At 38.3% G+C, this 13,600-nt stretch overlaps 1 protein-coding gene across 1 annotated transcript; it reads left to right on the top strand.

Annotated features, from left to right (window-relative positions):
* Window positions 1-9,710: 9,710 nt before the first annotated feature.
* LOC119785483 (oocyte zinc finger protein XlCOF15-like) lies at window positions 9,711-10,693 on the top strand. The gene is made up of 2 exons (XM_038288182.1): window positions 9,711-9,793; window positions 9,927-10,693. Exons 1-2 carry the CDS (start codon window positions 9,779-9,781, stop codon window positions 10,557-10,559), a joined length of 648 nt encoding a protein of 215 aa, XP_038144110.1. The 5' UTR covers window positions 9,711-9,778; the 3' UTR covers window positions 10,560-10,693.
* The last annotated feature ends 2,907 nt before the right edge of the window (window positions 10,694-13,600 follow it).

Consider the following 13,600-nt stretch of genomic DNA (forward strand, 5'->3'; position numbering starts at 1 on the left):
TGCTCTTCATCTCTTAGGCAGCTACCTTAAACCAAGGATGATTTTCTCAAATTGATTTAATCCAGTTTTATTTATATAGTGCTATTTCACAACACACGTCATCTCAAGGCACTTTACAGTAAATGCCAAAAGCGGTTGCTATATTTTTTTCAGTGTATAACCTCTGAAGTGCTGACGTTTTTATGTCATTAAGACTGTCGTTTTATGTCTGCTTCGCTGGATGGCAGTTTGACTCACTAAATCGTTCTTTTAACTTTGAAAATTAAAGCCATATTCAAGCAGGTTCAGTAAACATTTAAGTGCAACATAAGTTAGCAATTTCTGAGAGGTTATGTGAAGTTGTGCTTTGTAATAGATGCCAAATGCCAAAGCGTAGAGTTGATAACCGAGAATCAGTCAGAAATGGTTTCAACCTTGTAATTTTACTGGAATTGTTCAGTTTTTACATTTTTTCCTAGTTTTAATACCTATCCCACCGACTGGAAACAGAAGTTAACTTTGTAAAGGTTTTTTTTTTTTTTTTTGCAAGCATATTTTTTTTTACTTTTCTCTGATCAAGAGGGAAACTAATGGGGGGGGGGGGGGGGGGGGGGGGGGGGAATCCATGTTTTAAAGTCAACAAAATCATTGAACCTCTAGAAATGATAGTATGAATACAAAGATACTAATGATTGTCAAAAAACCTAGACATGAAAATTGTTATCTATTTTTTCAGATGTAAATCATAAACAAATTAAGTCTCACAGAACGTCATTAATGAACGTATCATGTAAAATATATGATAGAGAAACCCAGGCAGAAAGTAAAGAACAGATAAATGATTTTATTTCGAGCAAAACCAAGCAAAGACAATTGATTAGGGATCTGGACTTTAGCAGCTTTGTAGGTAAAACAGTGGTATCAGAATTGCAGGGACTTCTGGGATTATCAGTAGCTGTGAATTAATGAGTCAACAGGCAGCCGTCCTTTCAGGTCGTCCCTCAGGGAATATGTATTTCTAATACCTGAAATACATTTCTTCCTGATCAAAATTAACATATCTGAAATTGCAAATGACTTTCTTTCCATCCAAAACTAACATTTGAGATATCTTGAATATAACTCTTAGCATTACAAACTAAATATTTTTTATTCACGTGAATTGATTTCTGAAATGACCTTCCTCCTACCTTAAATAAACATAGATGTTTATAAATGAAGTTTGACAAGGATTAAATCATATTTCAGACCTCCATAATACTGTAAACTCTGATTAAAAATCACCAATTCAGATATATTTCATAAAGAAAATAAAAATAAAGCACTTTGGATTTCCAGATATCCAAGTGTTAACATCGAACATATATTTCTAGATGTGTGAAATGACTGACAGCAGAAACAGAGGACAGGAAAATTTGTTCCTGACCAGTTTTGTACTATTGAGCTCAGAGCAAGACAGATCTTAGCTGAGGAATATATCAATATATTGCGATTTGGCGCCCTCTGCTGGATAAAGCTTTTTTCTGCAGTAAACCATATAGAACTTCTAAAACTGCATTTTTTTTATTGTCATTTATTTGATAATACTTTATCAAATTAGACTATTATGGCAGCATTATTGAAAGCTGTTTAATAAAATACAAATTTGTAATTTCATCAAAATAGAAAACAATTACATTTTTGGTCTTACTTCCAGATGTAAAAGCAGTTATATGTTAGAAATGTAACAAAGAAAAACTTTTGAATCTAGGTGATACTGAAACTCTCTCATACGAACAGGATTTGAGACATGGTAAGTAAAAATTTTTAACTCCGGCACTATCTAATAACATTTCATAGATGATTTAATTAAGTTTAAGAAGAGAAAATAATTAAATTCAGTTTTAAAGAGTGTGTGCAGGTGGAATAGGGATATCTGGCCTTTTATTGGCCATTGAGGGCTAATAGGGAGGAGACAGGAAGCTCAACTCCGTTCACACTCAGCCTGGTTCTGCTGGAGGTTTCTTCCTGTAAAAAGAGAGTTTTTCCTCTCCACTGCAGCTGCATGCATGCACTGTGTGAGGGATTTTTGTAGAGTCAATGAGAAAAACAAGAGAAACTTTGTCACCACATGCTCATTCAGGAGGACTGAATCCTGCAAAGTCAGTGACTCAATGCAATTCAGTGGTTTTCCTTAGATACAACCTTTTATCAATCCCACTGCTTGATTTGATTGATCTCTCTGTAAAGTACCTTGAAATGATGTACTGTGAATTGGTGCTACAGAAATAAATTAAAGTGGATTAAATTAATTTACACAGGGTTTGCTGCTAAGTGCATTAACTCAGGACTAACCTGGATCAAATTATCACGTGCTCAAAAAGGATGATATGTCAAAATCGGTATGGTGGCTGCACTGTATAGGAGGCGTGGCTTTCAGCTCGTTCAAGTAGGAGAGGACCTATCCCTCTAAAAAAGAGAAGACTCTACCTTTAATATTTTGATATGAAAAATATAGCCGTAAAGATTCATTTTACATAACAATTTACATGGCTGTACATTCGGCTTTTATTTTATTTAGTTGACATAAAGGATGGTTAGACATAGAGTTTCAGCTGCTGCTGTCCACTGAGGTGTGAGCTATCAGGGAAGTCTTTACTATCAGACAGAAAAAAACTGGTGGGACTTTTTTTTTAACCCTGACTTTCTGTCATAACAAGATTTGTTTCATTCGTATTGTGTTGTGTGCAAGTAGATGGAATAATACAGAAATGCTCACATTGTGTTTGGTTTGGAAGGTGGTGTCATCCTCAATTATGCACTGCTGTATTTCTCATAGCCTCTTGTTCTGCAGTGAACATTCTTCCTCAGCCTCCAGCATCTGGACCTCTAGCAATTCTATAAAGTAACATGTACATGGATGGTGTTGCTGTTTCCTATTAGAGTATGGCAGCGCTACAAAACAAAGTGCAAAGTGACTGTACTTACCGATTCTTCTTTTGAAATGTCCTTACAATGCTCGCTACAGAGTAGTGGCTCAGGTTAGGCTGAACCCATTAGCCAGCTTCACTTAGGGTCAAACCACTGTTGATTATATGCACCACTAGCGTAGCTCTGTAATCAGCAATTATATTTCTTCCTCTTCTTCCTCCTCCTATTTCTTCACCTCCACGTCCTGTTCTTGCTCCCTCCATTGTCCTCCACATAAAAAGCTCACCTTTGGCTTATTTGTTGTGCTTAGACTGATTGCTAAGTAAACTAATGATCTAAAAGTTTTCGTATGTGTCAGTGTGCCACACAGTTGGCAGAATAATGCAAAAAATAGTCATATATGTGTATAGTTATGCTAGGAGTGGGTTGATTATTTGGAGCATTGAGTTGTGTTCTGCAAAAACAGTGCTGTGCAGTGGACTGCACCTACAATTTGGCAAACTGTGTGTTACCAGATTGCAAACTGAGTGCAAAACAGTGATTGTGTTTTTAGTTTTGCAAACTGAGTAAGTGGTTTTGCTATAAGTATTAATAGTTTTAGAAATCAGGCTCTAAAAATCCTGGACAGGGTTTTAACATTCAGAAGAAAACTGTAACACATTTTTTTTTTATAGGAATTTGGACAGAGATGGTCATGGAAGAAAAACCAGCATCATGTGTTTATGACAAAAATACTTTTACATCATGACAGAAGAATGTTGCCCAACAATTATTGTTTTTTTGTGTGTGTGTGTTTTTTTAAATTGCATCTAATTTAAAGGTTTTCGAGCATGTTCTGTTTCCACGTCCTCTTCCCCGGCCTCCTCTAATTCTCACTCTTCTTGCTTCCTCCATTGTCCTCCATATAAACAGCTCACCTGTGGCTTAATGTTTGTGCGTAGACTGATTGCTAAGTGAACTAAAGCTCTAAAAGTTTTCATATGTGGCAGTATGCCAGACAATTGGCAAAATAATGCAAATAATAGCCATATATTTGCATAAGTATAGACTTTCTTGTGTAGTAGCTGTTACCCAATGTACTCAGCCTCACATGTGGAAAGAGCCAAAGTTGGTTGTTTCTTGGATTTCAAGAAATGGCTTGACTTTTTGGCATTAAACTGAAACAATAACCTGTGGTTTTGCGTCTGTCCTCTACTGAGGATGTCCAGTCAGAGTCACTGTAGGCTATAAGGTTCAAGCCCTCAATGTTTTTCCTGACACTTAGTTCAGAGTCACAAGTACTTTTTAGATACCTCAAAAAATGTTTTTCATTCACTAGATCCTCTGTCGTAGGTTTAGTTAATGTCTGTGAAAGTTTGCTCACTATCCAACTGATGTCTGGTCTGGTGCATGTCACCGCATAAATCAGACTACCTATTATCTCTCGATAGTTTGTAGGATTCATTATTTTTGTTTCATTGCACTCACGATTTCTTTGTGATCAAGTCTTGGTTTGCGGTCCAACATTCCATATTTTTCCAACATTTTTAGGATGTATGTCTTTTGGCTCAATTTTATATGATCTTCTTGCTCAAAATGTATGCCTAAAAAATGTGATATGTTGCCTAAGTTCTTCATGTTAAACTTTGATTTCATTGTTCCTTTGAAACCGTCCAAAGTCTCAATCCTGCTAGCAGCAATGATCAAGTCATCCACCCTGATGAGCACGATAACTGTGTCATTTTCTGTCGGGTTTTTGTGCACACAATGATCAACTGGGTTCCTTTCCAAGTTGTTGAGTTCAAGATGATCGTTCATGAGTTTGTACCACTTTCTCCCTAATTGTATTAATCCATACAGGGATTTCTTTAATTTATACACAAATTTCTCTCCTGTTTATGGTTATTGTTCAAACCCCTCACGCTCTTCCAAGTAAATTTCTTCCTCAATTGGAGCATGTAAATAAGCTGTTTTGACAATCATCTGATGTACTTTAAGGTTTTTCTGAACTGCTATGTGTCATCCGCGCGCCGGACTGGAGTTGTGACAGGCAGCCCAGGCCACAGGCGGCTACGCTCTACCCCTTCTATTCATCCGGGTAGCTAATCTGAATCGTTTAATTGCGTTTTGAGAGCGAGATCATCTGTGGTAGTAGCACTAGACATCTTTCAGGGATGTGAGTAAAACTAGCAGCAGTTCAGCGGACAGGATGAATGAATAGTAGCCGGAACACGCGGATGACGTCATACACACTCCACTTTGTTTAAAAAAAAAATAAATATAAAAAATATAACCAAAAATGTCTGGGGGACAGGGAATCGCCTACATGTCATGAATGCTGGCGTACTATAAAGAATAAATTATGAACAGTTTAGTTTGTGCCTTCATATTGTTTGCCCATAGGAAGACGTTACTTAGATATAACCTAAAGGAATATCTTCAGAACAGTTCCAAATGATACAAACTCATAAGGGTGAGTAGAACATGATGTAATAACGTAAAATCAAGGGCCCAATGTAAAAAAAAACGGCATTTCCCTTTAATGCTCGCACTGATGTCATGTTAGCTGTTGGAGTAAAAGTTTTGTTAAATATAGGCTCTGTGTATGCACCTTGACACACTTTTTTCTGTGGTTCTTTTTCCTGAAAAGAGATCACTCAGGACAAACTCTTTAAATAACACTTCATAACTTATATGTATTAAACAACCAGGAGACATGACAATAAAGTCTGATAGAAATTGTAATCTTAATCAGATCAGAGAAATTGCTTAGAGTTTACAGAAGGCAGCTGCTCACCTCCGGGCTCACTTCTCAGGAAGTAGCCCCTATTAAAAGTTAAAAAGGCATTTTATACATCATCACATTTTATATCATACATGTTAGCAGAGGAGTAGACATCATGGCTCCATCCTTATCAAAATATTACATTTTGTTCTTAGCTGAAGGACACCGCTCTCATTCCATTCTCAAATATTTGCCATGTGCAGAATAAAGATTATAACTGTATATCCAGACTAGAGACTGACACGGGAGTAGATTTTCACTCCTGTCCCGTCCCACTCCCACAGAAAAAAATTGTGTCCTGTCCCGATCCCGGGCCAGAGTAGAAATCTAAATCCTGTCCCGTCCCACTCCTGGTGAAATTACTCCCCCTCCCATCCCGCTCCCATTCAGAATGACTCCCGCTCCTGCACCACTCCCATTCTTGTTGTCTTCAATAAGATTTCACTTTTTTCAAACTTTTCGAAGTCGAGTTCGCCACTAACTGTTGATCCCTTCATTGTTGTTTTTCAGCGCGGGTGAAAAACTCAGCGGAAGCACTGTTGGTTTTTGGGTTGTGTAGTTTGTTTGACTTGCATTATTGTTGGGAGCTGGAGAAGTTCCACCTTCCTCCAGCAGAGTCCGCCGTGGATCCTCCTGAGCTGAGCTGCCTGCACACCTGTGACTGATCATCTCATCAGGAGGACCACAGTACTTAAGCTGTCTTCAGACCTTGCCTCGACGCCGCAGTGTTTAATCAGTTTGGTTAGCACCTAAGCCTAGAACCTCCTGAGAACTTTGCTATCTCTGAGTCCAGTTTGGATTCTAACCCTTTTGTCTCTGCTTCCAGGTTACCTGTTTTTCTCCTGTGAAGCTCTGGAAGAGCTTAACCTGCCGAGCCTGCCCTCTGAGCCAAACCTGAAGACTCTCTTCTGGATTTCCAAGCAGTTCTGGATTTTGAGCTGGGAACTCAAACCAAGGTCAACACCCTCACTAGAAGTAAGACGCTGAAACAGTTATCGGACTCTGCTGAACCAAACCATCTCCGGACCCAACAGTTCCTCTCCCAAAGTCTCTTCTACGCACCTCAAGGTACAAACCTGAATCTCTCAAGATCAATTCCAACCAAACCAACGCTAACTGAACTGTCTCCTTCACAGACTCCAGTGAACCAGTCCCCAGGCCTGAACCAGCAAACTGTACATTTACTACGTGCTTGTGTTACAATAAACTTGTTAACTTTTCCCCTGAGTCCATTGTGTTCTGCATCTTGGGCCTCTCACTAAACCCATCATGACAATTATAGTGTAGGCTTCAAGGAAAAAAACTACAAAATGGTGGCGCCAGTACTGGATTCTTTTTCTTTCTATTTTATTTTATTTTTTGGCATCGATCCTCGTTTTTTTAAGTTACTATTGGTTTGCTCCCGCTCCCGTCTGCTCCCGTAAATGTTTAATCCTGTACCGTCCCAATCACGTGATCGTTACTAATACTGACTCCCATCCCACGGGAATCCCACGAGAATCCCGTGACCCGTGGGATTCCCGAAAAAATGTCAGTCTCTAATCCCGACAGAGGAACCGTCTTAACCAGATAAACTATTGTGGAAAACATCAGTTCTGACACGCAACAGGCAGCCAATACCAAGGTGTAATAAACTCAAACATCTTCAATGATAATTATCCTAACAGTCTCATGGTAGTCTATACCTTCTGTTTGGCTGTAGCCTTTTGCTACTTAACTTTGAAAATCTCTTTTCCTTCATTTTTTTTGAGTGTTTATACCCACTTCCCTCCAACTGTGTTCTTACCCTCTGGTAGAACGCTCAGTTCAAATGTTTCATTTGACAAAAAACAAAGTTAGACTCAGAGAAACAAAGGCTCAGATTAGACTCAGCTAAACTCAGCTTGGCTAGAGTTCCCAAAACTGAAAAACACTCTGGCGTAGAGGTAGTGACAGTCCACAGCTCAAATACTCTTCGGTGATGAACCAACGAGCCACAGGTGTGCAGGAAGGGCAACGAGAACAGGGCACCACCTGGTGGTGGAGGGAGAGAAAAACACACAAACAACCCACACAATCTGGTTTCCTAACACCTGGTCTAATGCACCATCTGATTTGAGAAACCTGTTCAAAGACTTACTTATTATTTAGGTAGCATACACATATCATCCTTATTGTGTTTTACTCTTGCCCTTATCTTATTTTATTCTTATCCTTATTTTATTCATATCCTTATGTTATTTTATTCTTATATGTTATTTGTACTTACAATCTGGTTTTTCCTTCTTCTGTAAATGGTTGCACTGCAAGAAAAACATTTCCTGAAAGGGATTAATAAAGTAATTCTGATTCTGATTAATGAATCCCTTTGGCAGAATACAAATGACCCATTTTAATCTGGATTCATTCCAAGACTACAGTGAGATTAATCTAAATTTTAAAAATGTATCTATGCCCACCTCTAATATATTTATACACATTTGGACGTCAATTTGCAATGATGGGTGTTAAGGGGTTAATATCACCACTTTCACATTTTAATAAAAGAAACAGCCATTACTATTCAAATATGAAATGCAACAAGCACAGGTATAACCGAGACAAAGATTAGTATGAGCGAGAATGCTAAGATCATTGAGGCAAGAAGTCCAGTTAAGAGAACCGCAATCCTCTACCTTATAACCACAGCTCTGAAGCATTTAAACCTTCAGGAGCCGTTCAAATTCAATATGCATCTAATTAACAGATAAAATGGAGCTTAAGCGTGAAAATAAAATACATATCAAACTCACAAGAGGTGCTGATTATTTACAAACAAAATCCTTCTTCCTGTCTTTGTGCAGGAAGTCTTAGTTTCTCCATTAAGGATCAGCCATTGAGGCCAGAAGAACTTTTAACGACATCAAATCTAAAATGCAGATTGTCGTTAGCTTAACTTGGCTGTAAATATTTTGCTCTAACTGACCAATCAGAGGACAGAAAATGCTGACAAATGTGTGGGCCATCTAGCTGCCCCCAAATCTGAAATATGATTGGTTGAAGAAAATGTTTCTCACTAATATGTTAGGTAACATCAGCCAGTACTGCTGATTCTGAAGAACCTGGGCAGATTTGATTGACATAGCAACGCAGTAAGGCTGAAATCTGATTGGACAAAAAATACAGAGACCACATAAATGTAATGAAAGCAGCTCAGTAATCAAGAGAAACGCTACAAAATTAAGAGAATTAATTGTTTCGAATAAATTAATAGAGCTTGAAAGAAGAAAATTAAAGTTTAGGTTGAGAATGTATGTTAGTGTTTCTGATTGATTTTAGGCCAGCAGAGAAGGCTTTGAAGGCCATCACAGCCCACCACTGGTCGTTACTATGCAGTTGTTTATCTCTTCTGTAATGTCAGCGCGCTGTCATGAGGTGGGATATCCAGAATGTATAAGGTGACGTAATGCTATCTATTTTATTTTCTTTTGAATAAATACTGGACTTTTCAGAATGTTTTTAACCCTTGGTTACAGTAAAAAAAAAGAAGCATTTTTTAAAAGTGTAGATCATTGATTTGCAGAAAGACAGATAGCAGGCAAGCAGTCAACTTTACAGCGTTAAAGGTAAGAAAACTCTCTCTTTTGAGGCTGATGCTATAAAGATTTAATTAGGGAACCACAAGGTAATAATTTATTTATTTATTATAAATAGCAACTAACTGTTTGACTGCTTCTTGTGTAGTGGTATCACTGGAAAAACGATCTAGAAATAAGCAAAAATTTCGTAAATTAAGTGTATCTATCCTTAATTTGAGAAGGTAAATGAGATAGTTTGCCAATGTAATGAGTATTTTTACTCTTAAAATAAGATAATTAGATAATATGCACTTGAAATAAGAGAATGCAATAGTGTTTTCTTATTTTAAATGTAAATTGTCTTGTTCCATTGGCAAAATGTATCCTTTACCTCCTCAATCCGAGAATAATTGCACTTATTCTAAGAAAAAATGACTTATCTAGATTTCGATTTTTTACCAGGTACAGTTATAATTTGAAGATAATGTGTTGACTTTATCATGTAAAGGTAATCAATAACTAAACTGTTCTTTTCTAAGCAGGATAGTCAAAAAAGGAAAGAGAAAACACTGACATACACATCCAAGCAATGTCTCAAGCTCCAGTAAGTCATTCTGAGTTGAAGCTTTTCTTATGAAGAACCATAATTTTGGTCCACATTAGGCATCAAAAGGGGTTTACACTATATTCAGTGGTGCCAAATAATTGATGGATTTTTCGTTTTTGTTCTCTTACAGATGGAGATCAGTAATGTGGATGAACAACTTTGTGAAGGTCAGCAGCATGTGGAAAACAGAGACCTGGATCAGCTTAATGTCTCTGAGAAATCACATCGCTGTGACCAGTGTGGAAAGGGTTTTAAGAGCTCTTACGGTCTGAAAATACACCTGCTTATCCACACCGGCGAGAAGCCTTTCCTCTGCTATGAGTGTGGGAAACGATTCAGGCAGAGTGGACATTTGGATACGCATCTGTCCATCCACAGTGGCGAAAAGCCTTTCGTCTGCCATCAGTGTGGGAAGCAATTCCGCCTGAAACGAGATTTGAATCACCATCTGTCCATCCACACCAGCGAAAAGCCTTTCGTCTGCCAAATATGTGAGAAGCAATTCCGCCTGAAACGAGATTTGAATCGTCATCTGTCCATCCACACTGGCGAAAAGCCTTTCATCTGCCATACATGTGGGAAGCAATTCCGCCTGAAAGGAATTTTGAATCAGCATCTGTCAACCCACACCGGCGAAAAGCCTTTCGTCTGCCATCAGTGTGGGAAAAGCTTTCGTTGTAGATCTTCTCTGAAAAGACATCTACATATCCACACCAGAGTCCCTACATGTGCAGGAGGTGTGGAAAAAGCTTCAGACCATTGAAATCTGTGCAATATCATCTGGAAATTCACACAAGAGAAGAAAATCCTACCATAGCAGAGGCTTCACTTTCTATTTAGTTCTCATGCTTTTCCTTATCTGAGACCAAAGTTTAATAAGCTCTTTAATAAAATTCACTTGCATTCAAAGATTTTTATATTTCTTCCCTTTGCAGCTATAGTTCTGATAAAAAACTTTAAAATGAGTACATATTCCTCTATTTTTAGCTTCCTTTTAATGGCTTCCTGTTAAATCCAGAATTACAATGACCAGGTAATGGAAGACCCAGATTCAAACGGAGCAAGAGACGTTTAAACAGTTTATTGGAATGAAACTGGCGCTGGTTGGGAGAGATTCACCACAATCAGCAATTAGAACTCAGAATACAGGTCAGAGATCCAAAAGACACTAAGACAGGTCCGATAGAGGTCAGGCAGGTTTACAGGAATACTCGTAATAATCTGACACTAGTCACTGGTCTGACAGCTGGTTATACAGTTAGGTAAGAGGGGAAATCTGATGGAGGCTAAGTGGAAACTACAGAGCTGACAGGTGTGTTGAATCCTGAATCAAACCAGCACTCATGCCAGGAATCATGACAAGAATAGAATTCAAAATCAAACAAGCTCCATCTAATATTAGAGATCTGATTGTTTCTGGTGTTCCAAACACTCACTTCTCTCTCAATCTGCAGTGGTTCCTAGAATTTCTAAATGTAGAATTGGAGGCAGATCTTTTATTTATCAGGCTCCTCTCCTGTGGAACCAACTAGCAGTTTTAGTCTGAGAGACAGACATCCTGTCTACTTTTAAGACTAGGCTCAATACATTCCTTATTATAAAGCTAATAGAGTGGCTCAGGTTATCCTGAGCTGTCTCCATGGTTATTTTGCAACAGGCTTGGGCTGCTGGAGGACATATGCTGTGTTCAAATTCGGTGGCTGTCCACAGAATGGCAGTTTCCTGAGACAGCAGCTCTAAATACACATGTAATACATTATTAAAAAGTTATTTACACATATAGTAAAAAAAACCGACTAAAATCCTTAGAGTAGACTTAAAATGTAACACAAGGACAGATATTCATGGACTATAGTATGCAGTGTTGTGCCTGAACGCGTTCATTGAACGAAAGTTCATGAACTCGTTCATATTTTGGGCGAACGTGAACTGAACGTACTGCATTACTGCCTGATGAACGTTATTGTGAACTTGTTCATTCTGGTGTCTGTGAACGGCACGCTCTCTCAGTTCAGCTCCATTCAATAGGTTGCCAGATTTCTATAGAGCCCTCCAGGCGAAACCCCGGCTAAATCACACTGTAAACAGGCCTTAATATGTAGCGGGAAAAACACCCAATCTGGCAACACCAGCTACCAGCGTCGTAGCCTACAGTCGCGTGCGTCATCAAAACAAAATGCAGCGTGGAAGCCACAGCAGCATGGAGGCGACCGTTGAGGCGACAAAGCAGCAGTATGATCACCTATAACAGTTTTATGACCAGGTGGTCGGTGAGGATGATGGCAACAATCTTACATTTCTCTGCAAACTTTGCCCGCCGGCTTTCAGTAAAAAAATCCGCACTTCAGTAACCTTAAATTCCTACCTCAGCCTGGTCCCTCAGTTTGTGTTAGTAAAATGTTCTTGAGGGATTTACTATTCATGTAACTTGTTTGTTAAACCTGCCTGGTATAATTTTCCAGTATTCCTTTTTAGTATGTACTGAAATGGAATTTCAAATTGAAAAAAATATTACAATTAAAACAACATTTGCACCTTAAAGACTACTTTCCTGTTTTTCTTTTAATAATTCCTCATAAAAAAGACCATTCAAGCAGCACATTTTTCCTGATGTTTTTGAGAATATACTGTAGGGGTGAAAGCTGCAGCTGCTACTAGTGTGAAGTGAATGGACAGCAACAAAGCGTTAAAGTAACAATGGGGAAATGCTGTCCCCTCAATGCTAATGTAAACCCTGGTTGGATAAGGATTCAAAACTGGATATGAAGATGAAATCTGACGCACAGTTTCAGAGTTACAACTGATAAAATAATTGCTGTCTGTGGTTCTACAGTAGGCTATGGAGTAATTGAGCAATATATGAAAAAAAAAAAAAAAGAACTATGAACTAGTTCATTTTTTGGAACTGTGAACTTAGTTCAACATTTTTAATTATGAACTATGAACTGAACTAGTTCATTTTAAAATAATTGAGCTGAACTTTGAACTAGTTCACGTAGAAAGAGAACTTTCCCAACACTGATAGTATGTAGTATTTAAACAAAGTGCAGCTTGTGCTGAAATGGTCTGGAAGTGTAGTGGATTTTTAGGAAGGATGTTTAGCTACTGCCAGCAGAGAGATGATCGGCTTTGCAGCTCTGGGAAGGAATCTTTTCTTAAGTCTATTTGTTTCTGATCAGAGGTGGGTAGAGTTGCACTTAAGTAAGAGTAGCACTACTTCATCATATTTTTACTCAAGTAACAGTGAAAAGTCGTTTTTAAAGAAAATACTCAAGTAACAGTGAAAGTAGTTGTTAAAAAGGCTACTCAAGTACTGAGCAACTGATCTATAGGATTATTTTTATTGATGATATATGAGTCTGTTAAACCCTAATAATACCTGCCTGTTATGTGTCGAAACAAATGTTTTCCCAGGCAGTTTATTGAATTAGGATAGTTATTCTGTCAGGATATAGAGTTATCACGTTAATATTGTACATAACAGAGATTTGGGAATGAAATAGGGGCACAAAGAGAGTGGATCATAAGTGACAGCTTGTTCAGGAAGTGGAGCGATACTGGCTAAAAATTGTTTTGCTCACTGCCATGCATAGTCTGGTCTCTGGAGGGCAGCTTCTTCAGAGTTCCTTATTATAGTTCATTGTGTTTCATTACTGGACTTCTGTGCAGGTTATAGATTGCACTTGGCACCAGGACATCCCACACTATTGGTCAACGATTTACTTTGTACCCAAATCTTCCAGCTGTTGCCTGTGCATCTTAGACACTAGAGTGAAGAGAGGGATAGAGCTGTGCACCAATCAC

Source organism: Cyprinodon tularosa, unplaced genomic scaffold (assembly GCF_016077235.1).
Source record: "Cyprinodon tularosa strain WSP-4 unplaced genomic scaffold, ASM1607723v1 ctg25, whole genome shotgun sequence".
NCBI classification, from domain to species: domain Eukaryota; kingdom Metazoa; phylum Chordata; class Actinopteri; order Cyprinodontiformes; family Cyprinodontidae; genus Cyprinodon; species Cyprinodon tularosa.